Here is a 25,675-nt window from a genome sequence, read left to right as displayed (position 1 = left end):
AAAGGAACAAATATCACAGTGATTTTGTGGTTAGAAAGCTATTTGCTACTTTGTCACATTCAAGGTATAGTTTAGCATTTGCCTACAAGTTGTGGGGACTGTATAAAAGAAAACATTTGCTTTCCCTTTCCTTAGTGTCATATCCTTGTCAATTTTAAGGCTATTTGGTTTAATTTAAAATTGTCTTTCATTGCAGTACTTACTGCATGGATCAAGTATGTTTTTGGGAATGCCTTTAGAGAATTTGGGTTTGACAAGGTGCAGTGATATTTATACACATTTATGTACATTGAAGCATGCAATGGATTCTTTTTGGAGATAACAGACAGATCCTGAGACTATTGCATTTATAATGGTTTTTCTCTGTCACTAGAAATGAACTTGGCTGGCTGTCATAAAAAAACTTCACTTCCATAACAGGCAAAGAAATGTAATTGCTTTTGTAGATTTGCACACCATAAGCTCAAGGGCTCTAGTGTATTTTATCACAGTTGCAGCTGACTGATGGAGATTAACCTCATGCTAATCACTGTAAATGTAAAACCTTTGGTCTCAGATGGTGCTTACTGCAAAGATCACTGATGTAATTTGTTCATATAAACAATAAGGGGTTTTTTTAGTTGTTTAGAAGCCTTTGTAAAATCTGACAAACTAATACATGACTTCTGACCATCTCTAATATTTATGGTGCGCTTTCAGTCATACAAGATATACTGCTTCTAAATTTGGACAGAAAAGAGGAAATATCTTCCAAGTTGACAGCATTTAAATCCTTTAAGGCATAAAATTTGTGAAGTAATGATATTGTTAGCATTTTTGTAAGTGATTCTTCAAATATTTTACTCCCTGTCATGTGTCTTGCTTAATGAGATGGATATTTAAGCCAAAAAGAATAATAAAAAAAAAAGATTGTTATTCTGGAGACTCATATAAGGAGTAAGATATAATACATATTTTACATTTAGTTCTGAATTGAACACAGTAATAATATCTAGCCTTGTTAATGCTATGGTCTTGTGTCTCATGTTTTGGGAGGATCTAGTGCAGGATTAGATGAGGTTTCCATGACAGGATATAACCCAAGTCTACCCTGTGCTTTCTTTTCTCTTTAGAGAAAGTAAGAGCAGCACATCTGACCTCACATATGCATTTTCATTAAAGTATTCTGGAAAAAATTTGATTACATTTCTTCACAGAAATCAATGAAAATCTCGGAGTGAAAATCTCAGAGGCCCCTCTGGTCTCAGAATTTCCATCCCACCTCTCCCCTCCTCAGCACTCATAACTGGTTTGGGCAGGTACAGCACTACCTTGTCCCCCTGTGGTCTCAGTGAGCCATGGACACATGGTCAGGGGCTGTGACCTGGGCCCCTGCTGCCACCACTGCAGGCAGTGTTCACCAGAGCCTGTGCAAGTGGGAATGAGCTACAAAGGACTGGTCCCAAATTGCTAGAGATTTAGGGATTAGTCTTTCCTGAAGGTGATACTTGGGCCCAGAAAAGCTGCATATGAGTGTTTCTAAGGGGTGTTTTTATTTTATGAAGGCTGGAAAACAGTAGTTAGGCTAAAATGATGCTTAGTTTTTTTTCTCCTTTATCGACAGTGGAAAATGCACTATATCTCTTGCATAAGTGTTTGCAGTGGTCTTTAATAAAATCTTCACTGGGAGAAAACCTGTAAAATTATTTCAAGGTCTTCTATAGGTAATCAGACATTTCTGTTATACTGCCATTATTGTATTACTAGATGGTATATGTGGTACTAAAAAAATGAGGCATCTTCATAATATAAAAGCTATTAGAATATTCAGCTGCAATCACTGCCAGCCTTTTATAGTGCCTACATTGGCAGAACCTTAGTTTTCGTGTAATGCTTGAAAGTTCATTACTTATTCATCAGCATCTTAAATTAGACAGCCTCAGTATCTCAGCTCTCTGTAGCAGGGCATGTTGATTAGTGTTTCTAGAAAGATTTGGCATAAGTGAGGTTGATGCTGGCAGAGAGAGGTGGGTAGCATATGTAGTGCATTATCACTATACGTTTTCAGTGTTGACAGGAACAGAAGGAAGCTGACATAACACATCTTGATAAGTAATACTGCTATTACCAGTGTCACTTTTATCACCAGCCATGCAAAACATTGACCTAGGACTCTGATTTGATATTAAAATAACATTGGTGTGTATTGACATATATATCATATTGATTTTGTCATGACATTTCTTGGCAGGAGTATTATTGTATATTGCTTCAGTTTACTTGTTAGTGTTGCCCTTAATATCTCCTTCAGAAAGCAGTAGTTGTTTTTGTGCTTTTTTTCCCCCTAGTGACAAAGATAGTACTTATTGGTTTGGATATGAAATGCTTATAGTTAACATTTTCAAATGAGAGGCTGTCATACAATTAATTTCATTGCCAGCAATTCAAGTAGTGAAAGATTCAATGTCATTCAAAGATTTTTTTTCAGAATATAAATCCATTTTTGATAATTCCATCAAAATCTGGAACAGCATACTTTTTCTGTTAAAAATGGAATTTTACTATTACTTATATAATGTTTGATGCATCTTTAAGATGTGCCAATCATTTGATTGCAATTTAAAGATGATTAGAGGTTGCTAACTTCTGAATGTGAATGACTGGTATCAAAACACCAGGCTGATCTAGCAGAGGTACTCTGGAAAACACTATGCTGCAAATTGCATAACCCTCCAAAGTACAGGGATTTTGGGGTGATATAACTGGCATGGACTCTGAAGGGGTGGTGGGAACCTGAGCTGTGAGGCATTTGCTTGCACAGGTTCATGATGACACCGCTCTAGATCTCACTGGAGTTGGTTTGGCCGTAGACTTTTATTTTCACCATGTAGGTACTGTGGGAGTGTACAGAAAGTGAGGGGTTTTGTCTAGGGCACAAACAGCTCAGCAGCACACATTTGGACAAAAAAGATCTTTTGTCAGAACTGAGAGTTGCTTGCTGGAACCTCTGAGACGTGAGAGGTGGGACCACAGTGGCTCTTAGTCCCGTGTTGCCTTTGCAGGACTCATCTGCAGGTGCTGTGTGGTGTTTTGTTGGTGCAAGTAATAGGAGCCTCCTCGAGCCAGGTCTCATAAGCTCTTGGAGGTCTATTTCTCACCCAAGATAGCTCAGCTACCTTTGGAGGCATAAAATCAGCAGGATGGCTTCCGTTGCAATGTTGGAAACAAAAAGTTTTAATAAAAGGCAAAATAATAAACTTCTTACAGGGAAAAACCGAGACAGGTGCAGGAGGTTCTTGCTCCTGGTAAAACACCTCACAAAAGCAATTAGTTTCTTTGTTCTCTTCTTTTTCTAGTAAATTGCCCAGGTGGGACTTTTTGGCTCCAGTCCAATTGGCTATCCTTAAGTTTGAGGTGAAGTCCCCTAGGCCTATGAGGTGGCTTTTTCACCTAATTGAGGAGAGAAACTTCTGGGCTCCTTTCGTTTTTGAGGGGACAAAGGATAGTTTTGTCACTCTGTCAACAAGGGGCACAGTCCTATACATGCACACAGGCATATCCCCTCTAAAGCTTGGAGGGCCATGTTTGAAGGAGAGGAGACACCACCATGCTGTGACCATCTGGATGGGAGCCACTTTGGTGTGGAGGATGAGTCATTTGGCTAGCACAGAGCTGTGCTCTGCTTATTAAATTAGGTGACGTGTTACACAATTAGCCTGTTTTTGCGCGGCTGGTGACCCAGACTGGCTCAGGTCTGCCGAGCTCTGGAGCTTAGGAAGGGATAATTTGGATCTATCTGTAGCAATCACCCCGGAAAGTTGTGACTCTAGAGTGGTAGAGCTGCCTCGGGGAGCCATCAGGAAAAGCTGCCTGTGGAAAAGCACCCGAGCCCCGGCCCTTGGACGCGGTAAGGCCCTGACACAGCCCCGGGGAGCAGCTCCCCTGCTCGGCATTCTCAGCTGTGACTCCTTCCAAATTTAGGCCTCTAACGTAGGGATCAGTTTCTTACGAGAATGGGGCTGTGAAAAGCGCCCCAGTGGAGCAGCCAGAGTGGTGCAGAGTCCTGTCTCAGGCTGAGTCTGAGAGCTGACACCCAGAGAGCAGTGGCACAGAGGGGACAGCGTTAGAGCTGAGCTCACATCTCCCCATTTGCTGGGCAATTACAGTACTTCATCATTAGGCACAGAGTATGTCAGTGAGTTTCTCCTAATGAAAGTCTTTCATGTTGTAAACTAATTGAATATTCACTGGGCCAGAGCAATTTAGGGGACCTGAATTGTCCTTTCCATTCCCATGTCCTGATCAACACCTATTCCTTAGCTGCTTCTACATTGCCCTAAATGTTAATTATTTATATGGATTTTTTGGTGGAATTTCTATGTATTTGTTAAATGAATCCTTCTTTGTTACCTTTTACCTAGTAAAAGGTAGTACCCAGTTACCTAGTATTTTAACTTTTTTCCCCTTAAATATTCTGATTTTTGGCTTCCCCCCACCCAATGATTCAATTTTCCTGAGAAAATTTCAAGAAGCTTTAAATGTTTCTCTGCATTCTGAACAGAATTTGTGTGTTTGAAAATCTCTTACATTTGATGTCAAAATCTAACAGCAAACCAATTCTTGGTGAATTTTTGTGCACCTTCCTTTGCTGCTATATGAATAAATGACATTCTTTACATATTCTTCAAAGATGTCATGCCTCTATTTTATTTTAGATTAGATTTCATTTTTCAATAATTTTATTGTCATTTTATAATATGAATAAGAATGAAGAAGTTTTTGCATTGAACTAGCTCTCATTAGGCTCTCAGAAGTTTGATAATTTAGTGAGTGAATTTTTACAATTCCTGGAAAAGTCAATGTGAACAGGGAAGAAACATGAAGCTTTACCAGAGGGTTTATCTGACTGATCAGTTGCAGTGATGGATGCAGTGTATAAGAATTCTTTCCCAGAATATACTTTCTAAGTGTGTATTTTTGTAACAGATGTTTTAAAGTGGTGACAGCAAAGGAAAAAAAAGAGAAACAAAAAAAGCAAGATAAATATCTTAGAAGTGAAGTAGAATTCAATGTTGCTGGCTAAGAAATACTGCAAAAGAGTTTTTTAGGATGTTTCAGGCTTGTTTTACCAGTTATGAAAGGCCACATGACTGCAAATGCTTGACTAACACATTCAAATAAGTCATCCCCTGTTAGCAGAGACACATTCTCATGCTACCCAGGGAAGAAGTAATGGTAGGCTATTTAAATAAATCCATTTGCACCACAGTATTTTTTTTATTTTGCCGTTGTGGATGTCCAGCAGTCCCTAGATGATTGATTCACTATCTGTACCTCCACTGACAGATAATAACCTTTAAAAATAGTCTTGCAATCAGATCCACATGTTCCAAGAGAGACGAACTAAATTTGGATGAGAAAACAACTTTTGAAGTGTGCCCCATTGGTAATTAGGGTTGAAACAAGCTGATAGTTTAGAATTTGGTCTTCTGAAGTGATACAGCATAATTCTTATGGAACTGCTCCTTTCATTAGCCTTCATGGAATGAAGTGTATTTTTAAGTAGCAGGTGCAAATGCATGAAAGCCTATTTTATTTTTATTATGATGCAATCTCAAAAACACTATAAAATCTTGCTCAAGTCTATTTTTTTCATTTAAAAAAATCCATTAAACTATAGAGTTTCATGTGAACAAGGCCTAGTCTATTGTTATAGGACAAGTGTATAGTCTGCTGTTTACAAAAGCAAATCCCAAATTCTTGACACTTCACCTCCACCCACATAACATTCTCCTGTTTCTCATTTAAGCACACACACACAAAGACACACACTCACTACAGAAACCATGCCAAAGCCTCTTAATCCTGAATGCTCTATTCAATGTCTGAGGTTCTAGTAAATTGGAGTGAAAATGCAACAACTAAGAAATATTTTATGTCCTATGTAGCAGACAAGGAGTTCTTAAACCGACCTGATTTTGTTTTTGTAGCACAAATCACTGTCTATAAACCTTTTTGGCTGTTGAATTTTGCCAAGAACAGCTGTGGGTCAGAACAACCTTACATTTTGTGTTTATTTAGCATTAGTGAGGAGCCAAACAAAAATGTCTGCCAATTGCTTCAAATCTGTGGCTGTGTGCATTTCTCGTATGCATTGTTTTGGAAGAAGAATAAAGGCTGATGGCAGGTCAGATGTGCAGATCCTTCACCTGCAGCCTTCTGGCTCGTTTGTGACCATCAGGTGCTGCAGTGGCTCTTGGCTGCTGGCAGGGAAAAGGCAGGTTCCAGTGAGTGCTGCAAAACAAATCCTGTCACCTCACAGTCACCTAAAGCTCCTTTCTTGCTCCACAGATCCTTCTTCCAAGGCCTCAGTGTCAGGATTTTTGAGTCAAATGCTTCTCCAGCTCTGGAAGGTTGCAGCACCATTTTAACATTCAATAACTGTGTCTGACAACTCTGACTAGGAAAAGACTTTAGCAGGAGGAAGGTTTCAACCTTTGGCAATCCGTTTTCCGATGCTAATGGTGGAAGATGTCTCTCAGATCTTATTCTGAAAAACACATCTGAGAAAGAGACATCTGAAAATAGTCTGGTAGCTGGGTCATTCATCAGCACTGTAGGAAACATGGAGTGAGTTTATTCTTGTCATTCAGAGAGACATTTTCAAAAGTAATTCTGTCTCTCCATTCTGGTGCTTCCACCGATTATTCCCTCCTGGATTCAAGGCACCATCCAGATAAAATGAATGAAGCCAAAAGTTCTGTTAAAAGGTTTTCTTCAAGCAAACTGACTTTTTTAGTGTGGGAGAAAATACTTAAATGAAAAATTTCTGGTCCACTGCAGAACTGCAAAGGAGATGGATCTCCTATGTACAGTGGCAATACAGAGTCTGTTGAGGCAACATGCAACAAAACACAACATCTGACTTCTACCAAAATTAAAGGCAACCTTTTCAATTAGTGGAATTTCATAATCTACTAGTATATTTTGTAATTTTCTAAAAGAATCTTTCTTGAAAAGCAGTGTAAAAGTTTTTTTTTTGGTACAAGAGGTCTTTTAAGTTACTTCAAAAAACAACATCAATTTCCTTAACTTTTAAATTCTTTTCTTCATGCTGATTTCTGGCTAGTTAACAAACAAGACCTTATAGGCAGGGCAGATGCAAAGTCAGAGACTGGAGCTGGGAGACAAACACTGCATGAGGGAACAACTTTTTGGGAGAACACCTCAGTGGTTACACTTTATTTAAGAGTCAGAGAAGGGGTGTTTGAGGGAAGAGGGCTGGGCTTGTGGGTGTATCTGCCTTTTGCTCTTCTTGGGTGCCTGAGCTCTCCCCTTGACCTGTGTTCTCTGCTCTTATCAAAACCTCACCTGGATACCTGTGGCAGGACTGAGCTCCTCCTCATCACTTTTTTCCTGAAGAAAGAGCTGTAGCCAATAGGAACATGAAGTCCAACACTATGAAAAAGAATTTGGCATAAATGGTACAGCAGTGCCTTTTTTTCCGTAAAACTGAATGTAGAATATGGTAAAATAATCCAAAGATTTAGTGAAAAGTGTGCATAATTAAAATTTTATTGGATTACCAATACATTGCTGTTAGGATGGTCTTGATACATGACCTAAAGTTTCAGGAGTTTTAATTTTTTTTTTTTTAATTTGAGACTCACTATACTTCTGTGTAATGTAAACTAATTAAACTGTTCAGAAGACATTGATTATGAACCTTTCATAGATTGTGCCTTGTGCAGGAAGGTAGGAGAGCTTTATTAAAAATGCTTGTCATTTCTTAATATTATTCACAGGACATATAATCTCTGGGATAAAGAATACTTGCAAGAGTCATTTGCTGATGCAGAACAAGGACTTTTATTAAGTCCAAATCTGTTTATTATCTGTAAATCTTCTAACTTGTTGAAACATTGGATGAAAAAGTAATGCATGAGTTATAGGGTCTTTTCTGTTGAATTTAAATGAAGGATATATTTTTGATGTCTGGTTTAATGATCCCTGCTCTTGAAAATTAAAACTATGACTGATATCTCAAACTAACAAACTGATAACTGAAATGCTTTCACTTTTAAAACCTTATATTAACCTCCTATTTAACTTAATTTGAATTTCAGTTTCAATCTTCATCGAAGATATATTTCTTCCCTTTTCAAAGCAAAAACCAAGTTCAGACACTCAGAATCATACTTGTTTTCACTCAATTCTTGGGTGAAATTTGACTTACTTCAAGTAACTTTAAGAAAAAATGGTCCAAAGTTATTAAAAAAAAAGTAAATCACCATTTCTTCCGAAATCTTGTGAGATTCTCCTCAATCCAGACATTTTAGAGCACTGCACTAAGCAAGAAATATTTTCCCTGAATCTGTCAGCTCTGATTTTGGGAGATTACAGATTCATCTCCCATTAAGGCAAAAGGAGCAAAGGTCTCTTTGAATGGCTGCAAAATTTTGGGCTCTAAAGCCTAGAGTTTGAAGAAGAGGGCATGTGTCTTTAGCTAATAAAAACAAAGTGTAAGAGAACCTTGACTTATGGATGCTCCTAACGTCATCAAAGTGCTAAATCTCCTTTACAGGAGGAGGCACAGAATCCATCCTATGGAATCTATGTCAGGAATGTCACTTAATGCGCAGCTTGAGGGTAATCAGTTCTCCCTGGTGGTGAGGGTGGTTTAAGAATCTTATGAAACATACTGGAATTACTGCCAGAACCAACCTTGATTGTACTGAGTTTATTTTGGGGTATTTTAGGAAATATAGGCTTTGACCTGTTCTAAGGTGACAAAAATATTTATAAAATCTCTGATATTGTAGTTCTGTCAGTAAATAAATTCAATTGCTTCTTTAAACAATCTAAAGCTATGATTATTACATTCATGCCTTCCTCCAATTTCCTAGGATGAAGATATAACATGACAGTACAAATATACAGGAATTAAGTACTGAACCTACATTGTTTCTTACTACCTGCCGAAGTGTTTTCCATTGCATTGTCACTTGTATTCTACTACTGGGAACTTCTGAAGAAAGTATCTGGAGACAGCATGTAGATTTTTGTTAATTTCAATTAGGTCCGTTCCCTTTTTTATAATCCTTTGAGCCTCTGATCCTTTTAATTAGTTTGTAGCATCTGTGCATGAGTGTTATTTACACATTTTCAACCGAAACACCAAGGTAATTTTTGTAACACTGACAGGGTTTTGCTTAAATTTGAGAGACTCTTCTTTAGAACCCAGGCATTAGTAGCATACTTTGTCTTCAAGTGTTTTCTCACTTCCCAGATTTGTTGTCCAAAGAAATTATGCTTGTTCTTGGTGCAAAATGTACAGTCTGCTGTTCTCCTACAGTTCTTCTATTCTTTCTCCTACACTCTAAAATATCTGAGGAATGGTACATGACTGTATTTAGTGAATTACTATGCCAAAGTGGAAAAGTAACAATTTTTTTTAATGAGACAAAGTCAAGCTTGTATATATATAGTGTAAAATTATTTAATAACTAAAAGTTATTTAATTGGACCAAGTGTAACTATTCTTCCCAATGGATAAAGTCATATGAAAATGACCCTAGCACTGTCAAACATGCAGTATTCTTGGAAATCTATCTGGGAAAGCTCAAGTTAAATGTTTAAAGACAGCTGCTTTTAAATGATTAACACAGAGAAGAAAACAAGATTCTAAGTTTATTATCATGCCCTCCTGTGAATGTGCAGAAGAAGCCAACAGCCATTCAGCTTTACCTTATTGTTTGCTAGTAGCTGAGTGCCAGAATAATTACTCTTTGTAGCCAGCATTCTTCTGGGCCCACACAGACCTACTCAGAAAATAGCTCATTAAAAGGACCTCTGAAAGTCCTTGCTGAGAAGGGGAAATTATGACCTCTTCTTCAGTTTTATCATAGACATTTCGTTGCTGCTTTTTTAATGTTCATTTTTTATTTATCTTTCAACTGTGCTCTGCATACTACAGGCAGCAGTCTGCAGAAGGAGGCATCTGAATTATCCACCCTCTGAGTTTTGTTGGTAGGGGACAGGTAAGAATGCTTGTACATGAGCTTGTATTGATTATTCCTTAAATGCCTGGCACAGGTGACTGTAAACGGTGCAGCTTCTGATTGGATGCCTATTGCTGATAATACAAGATGAAATATTCCATTTCTTAGGGATTAAAATATTAACTGCCTTCCCCTATGTGTGCTTTGTTTAAAAGCTGAAAATGTAGCAGCAGATATTTCCAAAGTGCTCTGTGTATCCCTAATGTACCATCAATGAGAACTCTGTTCTCTTCTTTGTGGAAAGGAGCTGAGGAATATGGGCTAGCTGGTATTACAAGACTTTCACTGCTGTCTGCTGAAATGACAGTAGAAAAAAAATTATGCCAGATTAACTGGAAGCCCTCAGTCTGGGCATATGTGAAGTAGATAAAGACTAAGGTTTTAATTTGCCTGTGTTGAAATCTATGACAGCATTGCTGTTCTTTTTTCAAAATACCCTTTTCTGATTGATAAAAAAGCTTGTTAAATGCAGAGGTCAAATGGTTTTTTGAATATTGGAAAACATATTTGAGAGTATTTCACAATAATTTAGTGAGATAATACCAAAACATGGAAGATGTGCTATTATCTGTCATTGGTATGTGTGTGGCAGTTGTATTTGCCTTTTGAAAATTTAACACAACTCGTTATTAATATTCTTTGGATCCCAGCTCCAAAAATATAGTTTCTCAGCAGTACCAGTGCCCAGATACAAGCTGTAGCAGTGTGGAAAAGGAGATACCTATTGAAGATGTGATTCTTATTTTAAAATAATAGTAATAGCAGAGTCCAAACACATGAAAGAATCTGTGCTGCCAGAAGCAAATCACATCAGCCTTTACTTTCCTCCTGCCAGATCAACTATTTTTAAATGAATATTTACTTTCCACTTAAATAAAACTTGTCCAAAACATTTTAACTCTCAAGATCCATTGCTTTCTGCAGTTTTAAAAAATGAAAATATTTTAATAAACTAAACTGAAAAAGTCATCAAAAACTTAAATGTGTTTTTAACAAGTTTCATTTAGCTGAGAACAGACAGCAGTAATAAAAGAGGAATATTAGAGGAAAAGGAAACTTTTAGGAAATCAGAAAGTCAAAATGAGGAGACAGTAGTCAGTGGAGACATGCATGTAGTAGCTGTAGGTCATGTATAAGCATATCACTGCATTTTGGTGTTTGGATGAGAGCAGCTGGAGCTGGTTGCTTGTATCAGGGCAGGAGGTAATGACAGGATCTGTTAACCTGGGGCATGGGAATGGGAACATTAAATCTTACAGAGGTAGCTGCAATCTCTGAGGGAGGAGTGTTGGAAACTGCCTTCTGTTTCTCCTGGAAAGAATTTTCTTTGCTGAAAATGCTGGCAGTGAGAATGAATTTTAACCTGAAGCTGTAGTCCTCTGGGTTAGAGGACAATTTTTCTTAGAGTAAATGCTGCAATTAACAGGTGACCATGGTACAAAGGGCCACTGGTTGTTCATTTCTTCCTGTCAGTCTTGGGTGACTGGGGTGTTCACACTGTGCTGGAGTGTTTTGGATAGGGTTACACCTGGGGAAACACAGAGAAAATGCTGTTGTGAAACAAATGATGTTGTGCTTGCCAAAATATTGCTGAAGTGCTCTTGCTGACAGCAGGTTTGCCCTAAAGCACTGAGAGCCCTACATCCAGCATGTCCTCATAAGGGTCCATGAGGGATTTCACACAAAGCTGTTAACCTGGAGAAGTTTGAAGTGTAACTCATCTGCTGAAGTGGGGCTGTTCCAGTCCTTCAGTTGCATCTAAGCAAACCAGCAAAGCACTGCTTCAAAACTGAGCAGAAACTTTGCACAATGCTCAATTTCATCTGCTGTATCCAAATGACTACCAAACCTCAAGGGAGGTAAGATCAAATACCTTGTGCAACTCATGCAAGCTAGAGAAGCATCTATAGAGATGCAAAAATTTCTAGTTGCCCTAATTGGAAAATTAGCAGTCTAATCACAGAGTTATAATGTTATTAATTCCCTTTTCCCTGACAGGAACAAGTTGAAGGAAGCACTTCTCAAAAACAACATTTATATGTGCCCTTTTTCTAGTCAAGATATTAAGAAAATGAGCTGTTATTAAAGCAGATAACTTTTCACAGGGTGTGTTTGGTTACTGAAGCAGCTTTCTCAAACCCTCATGCACTAACTCATGCCCGGCTGGAGGCACAGCCCTTTGTGCAGAAGTAGAAGGATTTACTACTGTGCCTTTGGCTTCTTAGAGAGTGAGCTGTATGTGTAATCCTGCAGTCTTTGTCTGGGTACAGCAGATACAGGGGGGGTTCAACTTGTTCATTGCTGATTCCAGTGTGTCCTGGGGGTCTTGGGCTGATACTTGGTATTCTGAATTTATCCTTTATTTTGGATTCAACCTGACCACTAATCCCCTGAGTTTATCCATTTGGGAAAGACTTTTGTGCACTACCTCTCACACTTACCCTCTCTTCAATCTGTTTTCTCTTAGCACCTCCTCATTGTACTGTTCACCCAAGTGCACTCAAACTCTCATGTGCACTATATGGGGCTTATATAAAGGTGTAGTCTAGGTACAGACATACACTTAAAGTCCAAATGGTCCTACTATTGCAGCTCAATGGTCTCACACTTGAAAGCAACCTAGACAACTTTCTCTTTTCTACCTCTTTTATTTTCTGTGTATCGTTATGGAAGCTGCCAGCATCTGCAGCTGTTTGCAGGAAGGTGGATGATGGTGGTGGTGGGGCTTACCCAGTGCTTTGGGCCCACTTGAAGCTATTTTACTGTCTTTGTTCACAGTTTATTTGTTCCTCCTTCATCAGCCAGCACATCCTACATCTAAATGTACTGGTGTTTGATATGTTTTATATATGCCACATAGAATGTGTTCTTTTCTTGCTCTGTTATCCTTAATACTAGCACACAAGGTTACATTCCTGTAGTGAGTAACAACTTTTTACTAATGATTTGTGCTTGTAACCCTAAGGCTCCTATTCCACACTTGCACTTTCAAGACTTCTGCTATTATCTTGTCCTTGTACTTTTGGAAGCATCTTTTAAAATCCTTTGTTTTTCTTCAACAGCCTTCAAGCTACGATAGCATGACATGTAGTATTAGCACATATATATCCTTTTTCTGGAGTCACTCTGTAGTTAATCCAGTGTACAAAATTAATGGTATAATGGTCTGCTAGGAGATTAGCTCAATTGGTGAAAGCAAATGCTAAGAATGCTCAAGGCTGTGGGTTCAATCCCTGGCCACTCACAACACAAAAAATTAGTTGGACTCCTTGTTCCTTATGGGTCCCTTCCAACTTAGACTATTCTGTCAATAAGAGGGTGCAGTTTTCAACACATGCAGGGGTATGTGCAGGCACAGCTGTGATGCTGAGCACCACCTGCTTCCAAGATGCATTGCTTGCAACAACGTCACTGGTGTGCTCCCAAACTTGCTCTGCAGTGTGTTTTTGGAAGGAGAACAGCAGAGATGCTCACCTGTGGTGGCAGCACCACTGGGCTTGGTGCAGGCAGGCAGGACTGGCAGTGCTTGGGTGTGGTGGCACAATGTCATGGGAATTGGTGGCATGTGAGCCCCAGCTCTGCAGGGAGGGAGCTGCTCTGGCTGAAACCCCTCTGCCCTCAACCACCCGGATATTTTGCGATACCAAAAGGCAAATGGCTGATGTGGGATACTATAAAATTGAAGTTCCTTCCTAGCATGATCCCACAAGACTGATGTCTCAGCTCTGACAGATGTAAGGAGGGATTTATTTATCCTCCCAGTGCCTGATTTCAAGCAACACCCTCTTATTGATAAGCACAGCTTTTGGGAAAACACAATGAGGGGAATTATGTCAAATAGATTAATGAGAACATGCTTTAAGGTTGCTGTGAGGGTGACAGCAGCATTTTTGGGACTCTCTTACAGGGCTGAAATTGCAAGAAACTTACAGGAAAAAAGAATAAATTATAATTTTCAATTTCTCACTGAGTAATCAAGTTGGAATTGTTGAAAAATGGACTGGAAAATGGGGATCTGTTTTGCCTCTGTGCTATACTGATGTGACTGAGCAGTGTGCAGCCTTTTTTGCTGGGCAAAGGTATCATGACATTGCATAAGCATATATTGTGTATGTCAGTTTTTAAATGTATCTGTTAATGTGCTAGTATGAATCCTTTACATATGAAGGCATAAGTCCTGTGACCTTCAAGGACTCCAGTTTTAAGGCAGATATTTTTCTTTATCTGCAAGCACTGGATTTGATCTGAAGTCACATTTCCCAGGAAGCCTTCTGACAATGATCAAGATAAAAATATTTGATAAACAAACCATGTTCATGTTAGACAGCACCAGTTTTTTGTTTTGTTTGGATTTTTAAAAGTTTTCTTTTGCCTTAAAACTTTTTTTTGTCGGTCCTTGACTGCTTTCTATGGAAGGCCAGATGGCAAGCCTGGCCACACTAGTGCAAAATCAGCAACAAGATTTCAGCTTAATTTCTGCTTGATCCACACAGCAAAATGAACACAGGACAGCCAGAGGGAAGTGGTGATTTCCTGCTGAGGGAGAAGCCAGGGGCAGTGTGGGTGTGGGACAACCCAGCTGTGGTTTTGTACATGGGTGATGGACTAGGGCAGCTTGGGATGTTACAACACAGTGTTTTAACTTGGGAGATGTTGCTTCTTAGGGCGTTTCAGAGAGTGAAAGCAAATAAGCAGTTTAAGGGTGCCAGTGACACTAGAAATATAATTTAAAGACCCAAAAGACCCAGATCATCTTAGGGTCTAATATTTTATGACCATTTAGTCACACCGCATTTAATTAAGTCAAGTAAGCATAACAGACAAAGTATTTTACTTGCCTTTAGCAAAAGGAGGAAATTAAATGTTATTTTACTTACTTTTCATCAAACTTAACGGCATATGTGTAGAGCAGTATCAAAGAGCAATTACAGTTGTATAAAGTCTGCTGGGCTGAAGAGCTAATTAAAATGATGTTTGAAAAAAACCACTTAATCTGAATGAGCTCTTGCATTTTGAATAATAGATGAAATTTTTTTACTATTATTCATTTGCTCTTTCTAGTGCTTTTCACACATCACACATTAATTTTCAAAAGATACTTGTCTGCATTTGTGCGTGTGTTGATGTAATGAAAGAAGCACAAATGATTTGCTGAAGGTGATAAAATGGGCACATCATAAAGCTTGGGGAAGCTTCTGGGCCACAGTTATCCTAGGAACTTTGGCACAAACTTCTTCTTGACTGTAATTTCATTCTGGACCTTTGGAATGGGTTTAGCTTTTTCCTCTGAAGTTTCACAGAGAGAAAGTTGGTGTTCAGATGATCATCTGCTGCTGTTTGCAAAAGGTTTTAGAAAAGCCAGAGCTCATTACACGATAAACAGCTAATCCATATTAGCTTACTGTGATAGCTGTGACGAGTCAGGATATGAAGACAGGCTGAAGATTCTTACATCTCATTCACTGCTAGTTCCATCTGACTAGATTTTTCTCTGTATTTTTCTCTGTCTCGAGAAGGAGGCAATGTCTCTTTGTGGTTTGACTTTAGTCTGAACATAGAAAAGGAGTTTAAGGAGAGATTACAGAACTCAGACTGTGTTTTTGTATGGCCCCTATCCCTAGCTGGGTGAATGGTGTTAGCTGTGCTCTCTCTGAGTGTCAGAGCTATATTTATCACTCAGGAATTGTGGGCATGTGAATTTGTGCTCTGACCAAAACAGTGCTTCAGTCAACATGTTTCTATTTCATTATGTACACACTTGTTATTTTGCTATTATTTACTCATAATTTCCTTTTCTGTCCTTTAAACAAATAAATATCTTCAAAGGAAGAACTAGATGTTTCAAGAATGAGGTTTTCTCAGAGTGTTGTTTTATTAATAGAATGACTTACATTAACAAATCAGTGGAAGAAGTGGTAACGTGACCCAGCATATTGAATTTCACTTTAGCAATCTGTATTCCAGAAGGAAGTCCTGAGAAGCAATCATTGACAATAGAACCTCTATTTAAATTACAAAATAGGCAGCATGCTGAATGCATATGGAGCATATGAGAGATCAAATAGAAGTGTTCATTTATGTTCATAAGGTAACCAAGACAATAAAAATGGGCTCTACAACTAAGGACTACAGAAGCTGTGCTAATGAAAACAATAATTAATATAATTTAAGTTACTATCCCCAGGGCAGCTGTAAATTGATGGTATTAATTATGCAACAAACCTGTTTGTAAATTGATGACATAGGAGCTCATGGAAGTCATCTAGAATAAATTTTTTGTTTTGAAGCTTTTTGTCAATATATTATGAAGCTGCCCATAGGCACCAATGGATATATATAAAGGTTATTTATATTAAACTCTACAATTTCTATTCTTAAAAAAACTAGTTAATGTGAAGGCTGCAATTATAAACAATCTGGTATTTCACGTGCATAAGATTGATTATATAATATAAACCAGAATTCCTTAGTTATTGAATTCAACAGATGTCACATTTGGTATTTTTCTGCCACTGTAACTGTATTGATTCAAGTGAATTCCAGCAGCAGGGAATGTATGATATTGAATTACCTCTGCTGCTGCTACTGATTATGAAGGAAAGATGATAAGAAGTTTAATATATTTTTAAGATATACATTTGAATTTGAAGCTTTTTTCTTTACTGTTTACCTCTATATATCAGTGGCTATTAACAGATGTAACGAAGTGCTGGAGGTCCAGCCTGTTCATGTCTTTTCAGTTCTTCAAGGTTAGAAACATCAGCCAGAGAGAGAGAGATGGTAAATAAGATGAGTATACAAAAAACGGATAAAAATCTTTTTTCTAAATGAAAAATTAAATTTTAAAATGTCAATGTATTTTTACTTATTTTTAAAAAATATATATAAAATGAAAATAAGCACTTAAAAATAATTTAAAGCCACAAGTATTCATCTTTTGTTTTCCCTCAGTGGCAATGGTTGTGTTTTTTGGCTAGTCATGTGATATTTGCTTGTCTGGGTTTCTGTGAAGCAGCTTAGATTGCATGACCAGTTTTACCAGCTGGAAGTACCTGTTTCTCAATTGCTGTGAGTGAAACTAAGAGGAGCACAGTCCTGTCACTGCTCAGTGCAGTACCTAGCAACTTGAAACTGTCTGAAATGCAGTAATTGTAATTGCTTATGTATGCTTTCTAAACTTCAAGAAAATAATGTGCACTAGGGGAATATAAATAATGCCATGATTTAATGGCATCTCCCACCTGAAAAAAAAAAATCTTGTTTCTCTATTTTAATGTATTTTCCAATCATAGTTTTAGCTTGCAAGCAATTTTGGTGATTATTTCCACGATGTCTTTAGGCCAAAGATGGTAAGGTTTTCTTTGTGTGTTCTGTAATTTTTCCACCAAAGCAATAAAATGGGAAGTGCAGGGTAAGACACATACAAAATAAGGTGATATCAAGATATCTCCATTACTGTGCAACAGCCTGGAGCCTCTAGTCTAATTTCTTGTTTGTATTTCCTTGTTACAAATGTGCAAATAAAATAATGGGAGTTTAGCAATGCTGACACATTATATTGAAATTTGCCATAAATCTGTTTGTGTTTGGGCTTGCTATTGCACACTTATTCCCTTTCTTCCTTTTTCTTTTATAAGGAATATTTTGCCCTCTGACTTAATAATGTCCAGTGATACAGAACAGCTGCTGTCAAGTGTCAAAACAAGAGCATGACTAAAGGGTGATGTAGAGGGGGAAAATGTTTTTGAAGACAACGAAGGTAGTCAAAGTCCTCAGCTGCACTTCCTAATTAGAGAGAGAAGATGAAAGCAAAGCTACAGGTCTTCAGGAAAGCAAAGGCCATCTCTAGCTGATTTTAGTGTAGACCCAGGCAGGGTGCAGTGAATGGTGTCAGCTGTACAGAAATCACTAATGCTGATGTGTTGCTCCTGCCTGTGTGCAGGTAATCCTGCCCCTTGAAGGCCCCTTGGGCTGGGGGCTGCATCCCTGGCTGTGTCCTGGGGAGTGGCAGCTGCTCCCTAGGGAGTGCATCCTTGAGTGCTGATGGCACTTGGCTGGCTTTTATCAGGTGCACGGACCAAGTGTTTATTGTGCTGGCTAATAATAGTCAAAAATTGTGTTGGTCTGTTATGAAAAGCAATGATCAGACTCAAGTACCTTAGCTCCTGAGAGAAGGACAGAGCTGTTGTTTCTCCTTCACATAAAATAACATCCTGAGCTCCTGGCATGGTGCAGCATTTAGCTGTTATTCTTTCACTGTTGATTCAGGCCGTGCATTTTTTGTTCCAGTGCTTGGTCACTTGTGTGAAATGGAGGGGGAGGTGAAAGTAGGAGAGCACCTTGTACCTGCACACTTGGATGTGTCTGAGAGAGCACAGTTGTTCCAAACTGCAGAGGAAAGAGGAGTTGACTGCATTTCTACATATAACCTGCCTCTGTTTTGCCCAAGCACTCCAGGAGACAGCTGTTAGTAGAAGTAACTAATATTTGCCTAGAGTTTTTTTAAAACTAGAAATCTGTGTCCATCATTTTAATGTTCCAGCCACAAGATGATCAAGTAATGTAAACCATAATTCTGCTCTGTTCCATAATTGCTATTTGCTTATGGATGCAAATTACAATGAAGCATAATGAGAGTCATAGCTCTTCAATTAGTTTCACTTTAAACAAGCAAGCGAGCAAAAAAAAAAAAAAAAAAGAAGCGGAGGCAATAATCATGTTTTCCTGTATGATTCAATACAGTTCAACCCTCTGCATATTAGACTTCATTGAAAAGACAATTAACAGTCATAAGATTTACATAAGATATAACAAAGGAATATCAATCTACTTCATAGTTTTGAATCAGAAAAAGAAATTTTTTAGACCAACAAGTCATGGGAAAGTCAGCATGTCAGGTTCAATGGTTTGGAGTGTGGCTCCCTCTATTTACCTGGTCATGTGCAGTTCCAATTCCTGAAATCTGGCTAAGCAATTGAGAGCTTTACCATGATGTGGACTTATTCTTTTCCCTGGTCCATCTCCTGTGCAGGGGATTCAAGTGAACGGAGAGCACTGTGATAAAATCAAACATTTAGGTGAAAATGCCTTCATTTACCCTCTCTCGTCTTTGTGCATTCAGGCCCTATATACACAGTCCTGCTGAGAGGGCAACAGGGGGAAGGAGAAAAAAGCAGACAGACAAACAACTAGTTGGTATAGGTGGATGGAAAGCCCAAAGAAAATGGAGAAGATACTTAAATTGCAATTTATTTCTGATATTGCTCAGAATTAGCTGCATTTACATTAGAAAATGTGAACATATTTTGCTTTTTTTTTCAGAGCAAAAGTTTTTCCAATTTGGTTTTTATTAAGCAAATACTCTAGGGGCTGTAATTTGCCCAGATGCAGTGGTATAATTGAATTTTTGGTCTACTAAAGTGGAGTTAAACAAAGATAAAAACAGCCTTGAAATGGATTAAATATGGTTTCCTGATTTTGTTATGGAAAATTGAAAGAATAGCAAGCTATCAAGCAAAAGTTCTCCTGTCTGCTGAGCCACCACTAGAATATAGAGAATGTTGATGATTATAACCAAGGCAGTGTTTTGTCTGTTAAATAAGGCTTTAAAACACAATTAGCCAGTTAAAAACCCACACCAAAACAACTACAGCTAAAGTTAAAAACAGACACGTAAGTTATATAGATTCATTATTTCATGTTATTCATATTATCTCAACTCTGATAAAAATTGTCTTCATTTGGATAAAGAAGTTGAATTAATTTTTGTTTTGTAGGTCTCTTCTCAAGAATCTGGGACCAAACCATTGACCTTCACATTCGTACCATCCATTGGACAGCTTCCAACTCATTTTGAGGTTGTGGATATCTCTAAGTTCCTTGTGACAATTCCAGAGGAACCAAAGGATCTGAGCAACCAAAAAATTGTAAATAAGGTAGATTTTTGTTTGCATTACTTTTTCCACTTTTTCAAAAGATAAAGAAAATTTTATTCTGAGCATTGCTGAACTGAAGCCCTTTCCCTTGAGTGGTTCCTTGGCTTGTGCTTGGTTTAATTACCAAGATGTGGAATCATTGTGCAAGAGAAGGAGAGTATCTGCTCAATAGCTTGCTTTGCCTTTGCCAGACTTTATATTGGAAGGAAACCCTTGATCATCTCAATTCTGTGCTCTGTCAGTCATGCAGTGGCAGAGGGGGATTCCTTCTTAATCTTCATGACAGCAGGGGTGGTGTGCAAGGAGTGTTATTACATGGAAATGGACCAGGAGTTGTTCATTGGATCCTGGTTTCAACAAATGCCAGTGCTGTGGCTTCCAGAAAGAAAGGTGCCAATTCCTTTCATAGCTGCATAGTAATGCATCAAAGTGGAAGCGAGCTTTTGATTTTTGAAAACTTTTCCCTGTGATTTGCTGCAACAGTGAAGCCAGCAGTGCAGCATTCCTGGCTCTCCTTCTTTCAGTCAAGCCTTTGTTTGTTTCTTTCCTGCCTCACAACACTTAATGTGTTATTTTATTCCATGCTGCTTGGAAGGCTACCACAATCCTCAGGTTAATAGTAGTGCTCATGGCAATTCTGCTTTTGTGTAACAGCTCTTTCCCTGGAACATTGCTGGGGCTGCAGTTCTGGGTGCTTCTCCATGTAATAAACTTTTCAGAGGAGTTCACAGCCCTGTGACCTGAACATATTCCAGCATTTCAGTGACCTATCTCTCGAAAAGGGGTTAGGTCTGGGCAAAGGGTGGATGTATTTGTAGAGACATTCTCTGGAATATTATCCCCAGGTGGTTTAATGAATTAGTTACATTTACAGCTGCTCAGTATTGGTTTTGTTATAAGTAATGCCCAGGATAAAGCAGAATAAGGTTATCCTGATTCAGGTTATCCTCTTCCCCATGTGTTTCTCTGTAGACAGAGGAACCCTTTCTGGCCGTTGATGCAGTAGTGAGGCCTTCATAGCACAGATTAGTCCCTCTTCTAAAATGTCTAGAACCTGAACAATGTTTTGACAACCAACATCAGATAATTAACACTGTCAAACTCATAGTGCTGCTATCCCCCTTTATGGTCCAATATTTTTTCTAAGAACTGAACTCCAGGACTCATGGAGCTGCCAGTGAAGTGGAAATTTGTAATTACTGTGTTCCTCAAGCAGCACTCAAATATGAGCCCCATCTGGAGTCTTCCTCTTGCAGTACACAATATGTCCATTCATTTACCTGATTCCTCCTCTGACAGAAACATGATTTACAAAGCAGTTTCAATACTGAATGCTTTAATGATATGTGTGTCATGTGTGTAGTCTGTACTATTCCTGCTTTCATCCGAAGCATGCTTGAGAAGTGACATACTGGATGTGGAAATTGCAGCAAATACGAGGAACAATTGTGGTCTGTGCTCCGAAGCTTGAACATACAGCAAAGCTCTCTGACCTCTGAGTCTGTTTGCTCTCTTCGAAGAATGCCTTGTCTTAAGGGCCTTTGTTTCTTCGTTAATATGTATAGGTTTTGTCCCAGATTTGTCTGTCAGGCTGCTCTGAGGAGCATTGTCTGCTCCGTGGATGCGGCGGTCGGAATGCCTTCCCACCGTGTCTGGTGTAGTGCGGTGTGACAGCTCACTGGGTTCGGCTGCACCCTCCTTCCCAGCCCCTGAGCCGGCCCTGTCTGGGGCCACCGCTGTCTCAGAGCCCCCTGTTGCTCTGTGAGCTGCTGGGAAGGCAGCCCCCTCAGCACTGGCTGTGGGCTGGAAGCTGGGACTCCCCAGGGAAGTGGCTTCTGCTGTGCACTCATGCCTAAATTCTTCATTTGCCTACTGCACTTTTGGTAGTGCAGAGACAGCCACTACCTAAAGCCAAAATTGCTTTACATTTTGGGGAACACAAATAAAATGCAGTTAATTGGGATCTTTTTCCTTGTGTCTTTTGCAGTCTGACACAGTCTCTGATGAGCTGGTCTTAAAGAGTGGGGCCAAACAAGGCTGCGTGTCCACTGTCTGTGCAGACAGCACCCGAACGGCTTTCCCGTCCCTGGGCTGCCATTCAAGCAGAGGAGAAATGCAGGAGAATGACCTTTTTAAGGCTGAGTTTATCCTGATTACGGATTCCGGTGATGAAGATGAAGTAGCTGCTGCCTCAAGCAATGTTCATCAGCCTTCCAATGGCTACAGTCCCATCAGTGCTCAGCTGCTGACCACATCCCACCTTTCCCCTGGCACCGAGGCAGGGAAACCTCCTGGCGATGGGCACCTTCCAGGTGTTGCACTTTCCCACAGTACTACTGATCCACAAAAACATCAGGTAATGAGATCTTTAGAGATAACCCTTGCTTTCTAAACCTTTCAGGATATGGAGCCAGTTTGTGCAGCTGGTGGGTGAATTTGTTCTTTAATTAACATTTTCATTGGCCATTTCTGTAACGTTTGGACCTTAAGGAGGTGTCCCTTACCTTTTGACTTGCTGCCTCTCCAGCCTACCCATATGATTCTGGTGTGTGTGTGGAGCAGATAAGGCAGATTTATTCTTTCCTTTAAGAGCAGCTCATCATGACAGCAAGTTAATCAGGAGATGTTAGGTTCCTAGCTAGTCTAAATTGGGTAAGGTCATTGAAATCAATGGAGCCTCGAGATCATTTGAATTTTTAGCATCAGACTTCTCAGACCTAGATTCTTTTTTCTCCCCAGCACGTCTTGCAGTCCTTTATGCAAGAGAAAGAAGCTGTAAAGTCCTATTATTCTGATTGCTGGTTGGTACACCTGACTTTGCACAGGTGTAAAGAACTAATGAAGATGAAATTTCTATTTTATGTGGACCTTTATAGGTGCATTTATCGACTTATTAAATTTTCAGTTCTCCCTGGGGCATTTCCAAAAAAGAGTCTTTGAAATGTTTCATTTACAAAATACATCAATCCAAAGTACTGCATGAAAAGTTAATGTCTCCCCTCTTGGGAAGAACACTGATGTATATTGAAGGGTGCATATACAGTGGAAAATTCTACCTTTAGCAAAATAGCAATGTTCATGTCACATGAAATAAATTCAGGCATTTCCTTTGACCTTGACTGGGTTAGCATCACTTGAAAATGCAATTCTTCATTGATGATTTGAAAACAAATGTTAAGCATGGCTACTTTGTTTCTGAAAATGATTTCCAGATTTCCTATCTTGTGTTGAAATACTTTTTCTGCTCAATTTTTCATAAAAAATTCAGAGTCAATTTATGATAGAAGACATTGTGGATAAGAAATCCACTCTGGTTTGGGATTCACAGCATATGAAGTGTTCATTTCTTCTGAGAAAGTCCCAGTAAAGCCAGTGAGATTTTCCATGAGGAAGGTTAAAATCATAGATAAGCATACATAGAGGAAGCAGCCTGTAACAGAATACTTGTTCTGAGGAAATACAAATTTACTTTAGCAATGTTTGGGCTTACTTGGGTATTTTTTAAAAAAGCCTCTACAGAAATTGGGTAAATTTTAGAGTACTATACAGAAGAGTTCCTATGTTGAATCTTTCTTAAGTTTCTGATGACTTGAGAAGTAAAGAGGGGTTTAGCTGGTGAGGTTTAGCTGGAGAAGATAAAGATTGCACAGAATAAGAAATTAAGTTCCAACTTTTCTAACTGTCCACCTGAACAGGAAGAGAGGCACTATGTAATATGGGTAATTGCATATCTTGTCATTATTCTTTAGTGACAAATTTTCAAGACTGTGCTTCCTCAGTCTTCATTATCTCAGTATCTTTAGCCATCTCTATGGCTTCATAAAAAAGATGTTTTTACTAAGCTGCCTTTCACTGTTATTCTGGTTCTAAGATGTTTCCTTAGGCATCACTCTTTCTGACTTGTTATCTGATGAAGGATCATCAGTTCTGAAATGAGGGAATAACTACAAAAAGATTAAAGATATGCATTGTTTATCTGTTGGTACATTTCCTTTTTAAAAAGGACTCCATGTATGGGCTACTTTTTCAGTTCTTGGATTATAAGGGCAGTGTCATGTCCTTTTTAAGAGTTATTACATGTAACATTATGTTAACTTAAAAACATAATTAGACAATGAGCTTCCTGTCAGATGTGAAAAAAGCAAGGACCAGTATTGGGGACCATTGCATTGCAGAAGGGATCACTCTAACTGACCCAGAGGGCTCATTCTGCTTAATACATTTCTGACTTTGTTTAAACAAAACGAAAAAAGGAAAACACTAAAAAATTGGAAATTTCTGTTCTGTGAGACATAGAGGTCCTGACTGATGTTGGAAAATGCCACGCTATATTCAAAGTCTGAAAAAAAAATAACCTGTTGTTCTGGTCACATTTGGAACTTCTTGGTAATAGTTTAATGTTTATATGTTGTGTTGGGGTTCTTTTGCCCCCTTTTTTTTTTTTTTAATGTTAAAGAGAGTCTAGCCATGCAAGAGAGTCAGACTGACTCCTGCCTTTGGGAATTTACCCTTTGGCTTGAGGTGGATGTCTGCTTCCCAAATGTCAGGCATGGGCTCAACTTGGAGAAATTTCTTGACTTGCTGTGGGGGGTCAGTAACTGGAGGGATTTTTAGTTATTTAAAGTCACTTGATGTTCCTCAGTCCATTGAGTGCCATCTGGTTTGGCTTTTCCAGACAAATGAGTCGGGGTCCCTACAAAGTCATGCCATTGCTTGGACAATGCACCTTCCTTGTTGGGAGAAACTGGACTAAATAGCATTTATATCAATTGGGTCTCAACTCACAGATTTACTGTGTTGTCTCTAGGGATTTTTTCAGGTTTTCCACAGTTTCTGGTGTTTCCTTCTGACTTTCTGGTTCTCAGGTTGCAGTCTTTGTAGGTAATTTGTTTTTAATTTTTCCTGTCTATAAGGAGATTCTACTGAGGTCAAAGCATGGTTAACTGGGCCCAGGATCAGGTCTGAATTGAAGACATGATTCACTCAGACATGATTTCTGCCTTTTGGGGTCTCAGTTTGCACACTCTTTGCTTTTTCCTGTTTGACCAGCACATCTTTCAGGGTCTTGCTGATATAACTAACCACATATTTTGTGCCCTTCCAGAACAGTGTGACCTTACCAGAATGACCATTTGCCTTGTCTCCAGCTCAGTTCTGCCATTTCCAATGTGCTAAAGGTCTTCTAGGCAAGGCTCAATACCAGTATTATGTCCACTTTGAAAATTCTGGAATGATTAACTACAAGGCATCAAGATCTTTTTCAAGTGCCTTTATCCCTTTGTGCTAGTGTAACCTTGCCACCTATTTCAACTTTTCTCATACATTTCTGGAACACGTAGAGGTACTCAGGAGAAGAGAAAACGGCTTGCAGTTGAATCACAGACCAAAGAAGAACAAATCTACTTTGGTCACTCACTTCTGCACTAATCCAATTCACCTACAGGAGGGTTTAATCCAGTAAAGAAACTGAACAGAAAAATTCCACTGATTTAGGGAAGTTATTCTATCTCACCTGGCACTGCTGAGGCTGCAACTGTAAAGCCATGCTCAGTTTGGTGGCCAGCAACCTTCAAATTCAAGAGAGATGTAAGGAAGGGAGTGGGGTCCAGCACAAAGGTGTAAACATGTCTGGGGCACACGTGAGCTGAGGCTGAAGGAGCTGGCTTTGTTGACTCCCACCAAGAGACAGCCAAGGAGGCG

At 39.0% G+C, this 25,675-nt stretch overlaps 1 protein-coding gene across 1 annotated transcript in view; it reads left to right on the top strand.

Annotated features, from left to right (window-relative positions):
• Positions 1 to 25,675, top strand: part of MLIP (muscular LMNA interacting protein) — a 99,017-nt gene that overhangs the window by 22,362 nt on the left and 50,980 nt on the right. Inside the window, exons 2-3 of the mRNA XM_064710121.1 lie at positions 19,817 to 19,975; positions 21,963 to 22,331. Coding sequence (XP_064566191.1) covers positions 19,817 to 19,975; positions 21,963 to 22,331 — 528 coding nt within the window. The remainder of the gene's footprint in view (positions 1 to 19,816; positions 19,976 to 21,962; positions 22,332 to 25,675) is intronic.

Source organism: Zonotrichia leucophrys, chromosome 3 (assembly GCF_028769735.1).
Source record: "Zonotrichia leucophrys gambelii isolate GWCS_2022_RI chromosome 3, RI_Zleu_2.0, whole genome shotgun sequence".
Lineage (NCBI taxonomy): Eukaryota > Metazoa > Chordata > Aves > Passeriformes > Passerellidae > Zonotrichia > Zonotrichia leucophrys.
The sequence above is the reverse complement of the archived record's forward strand: the minus strand, read 5'-3'. Positions and strand labels throughout refer to the sequence as shown.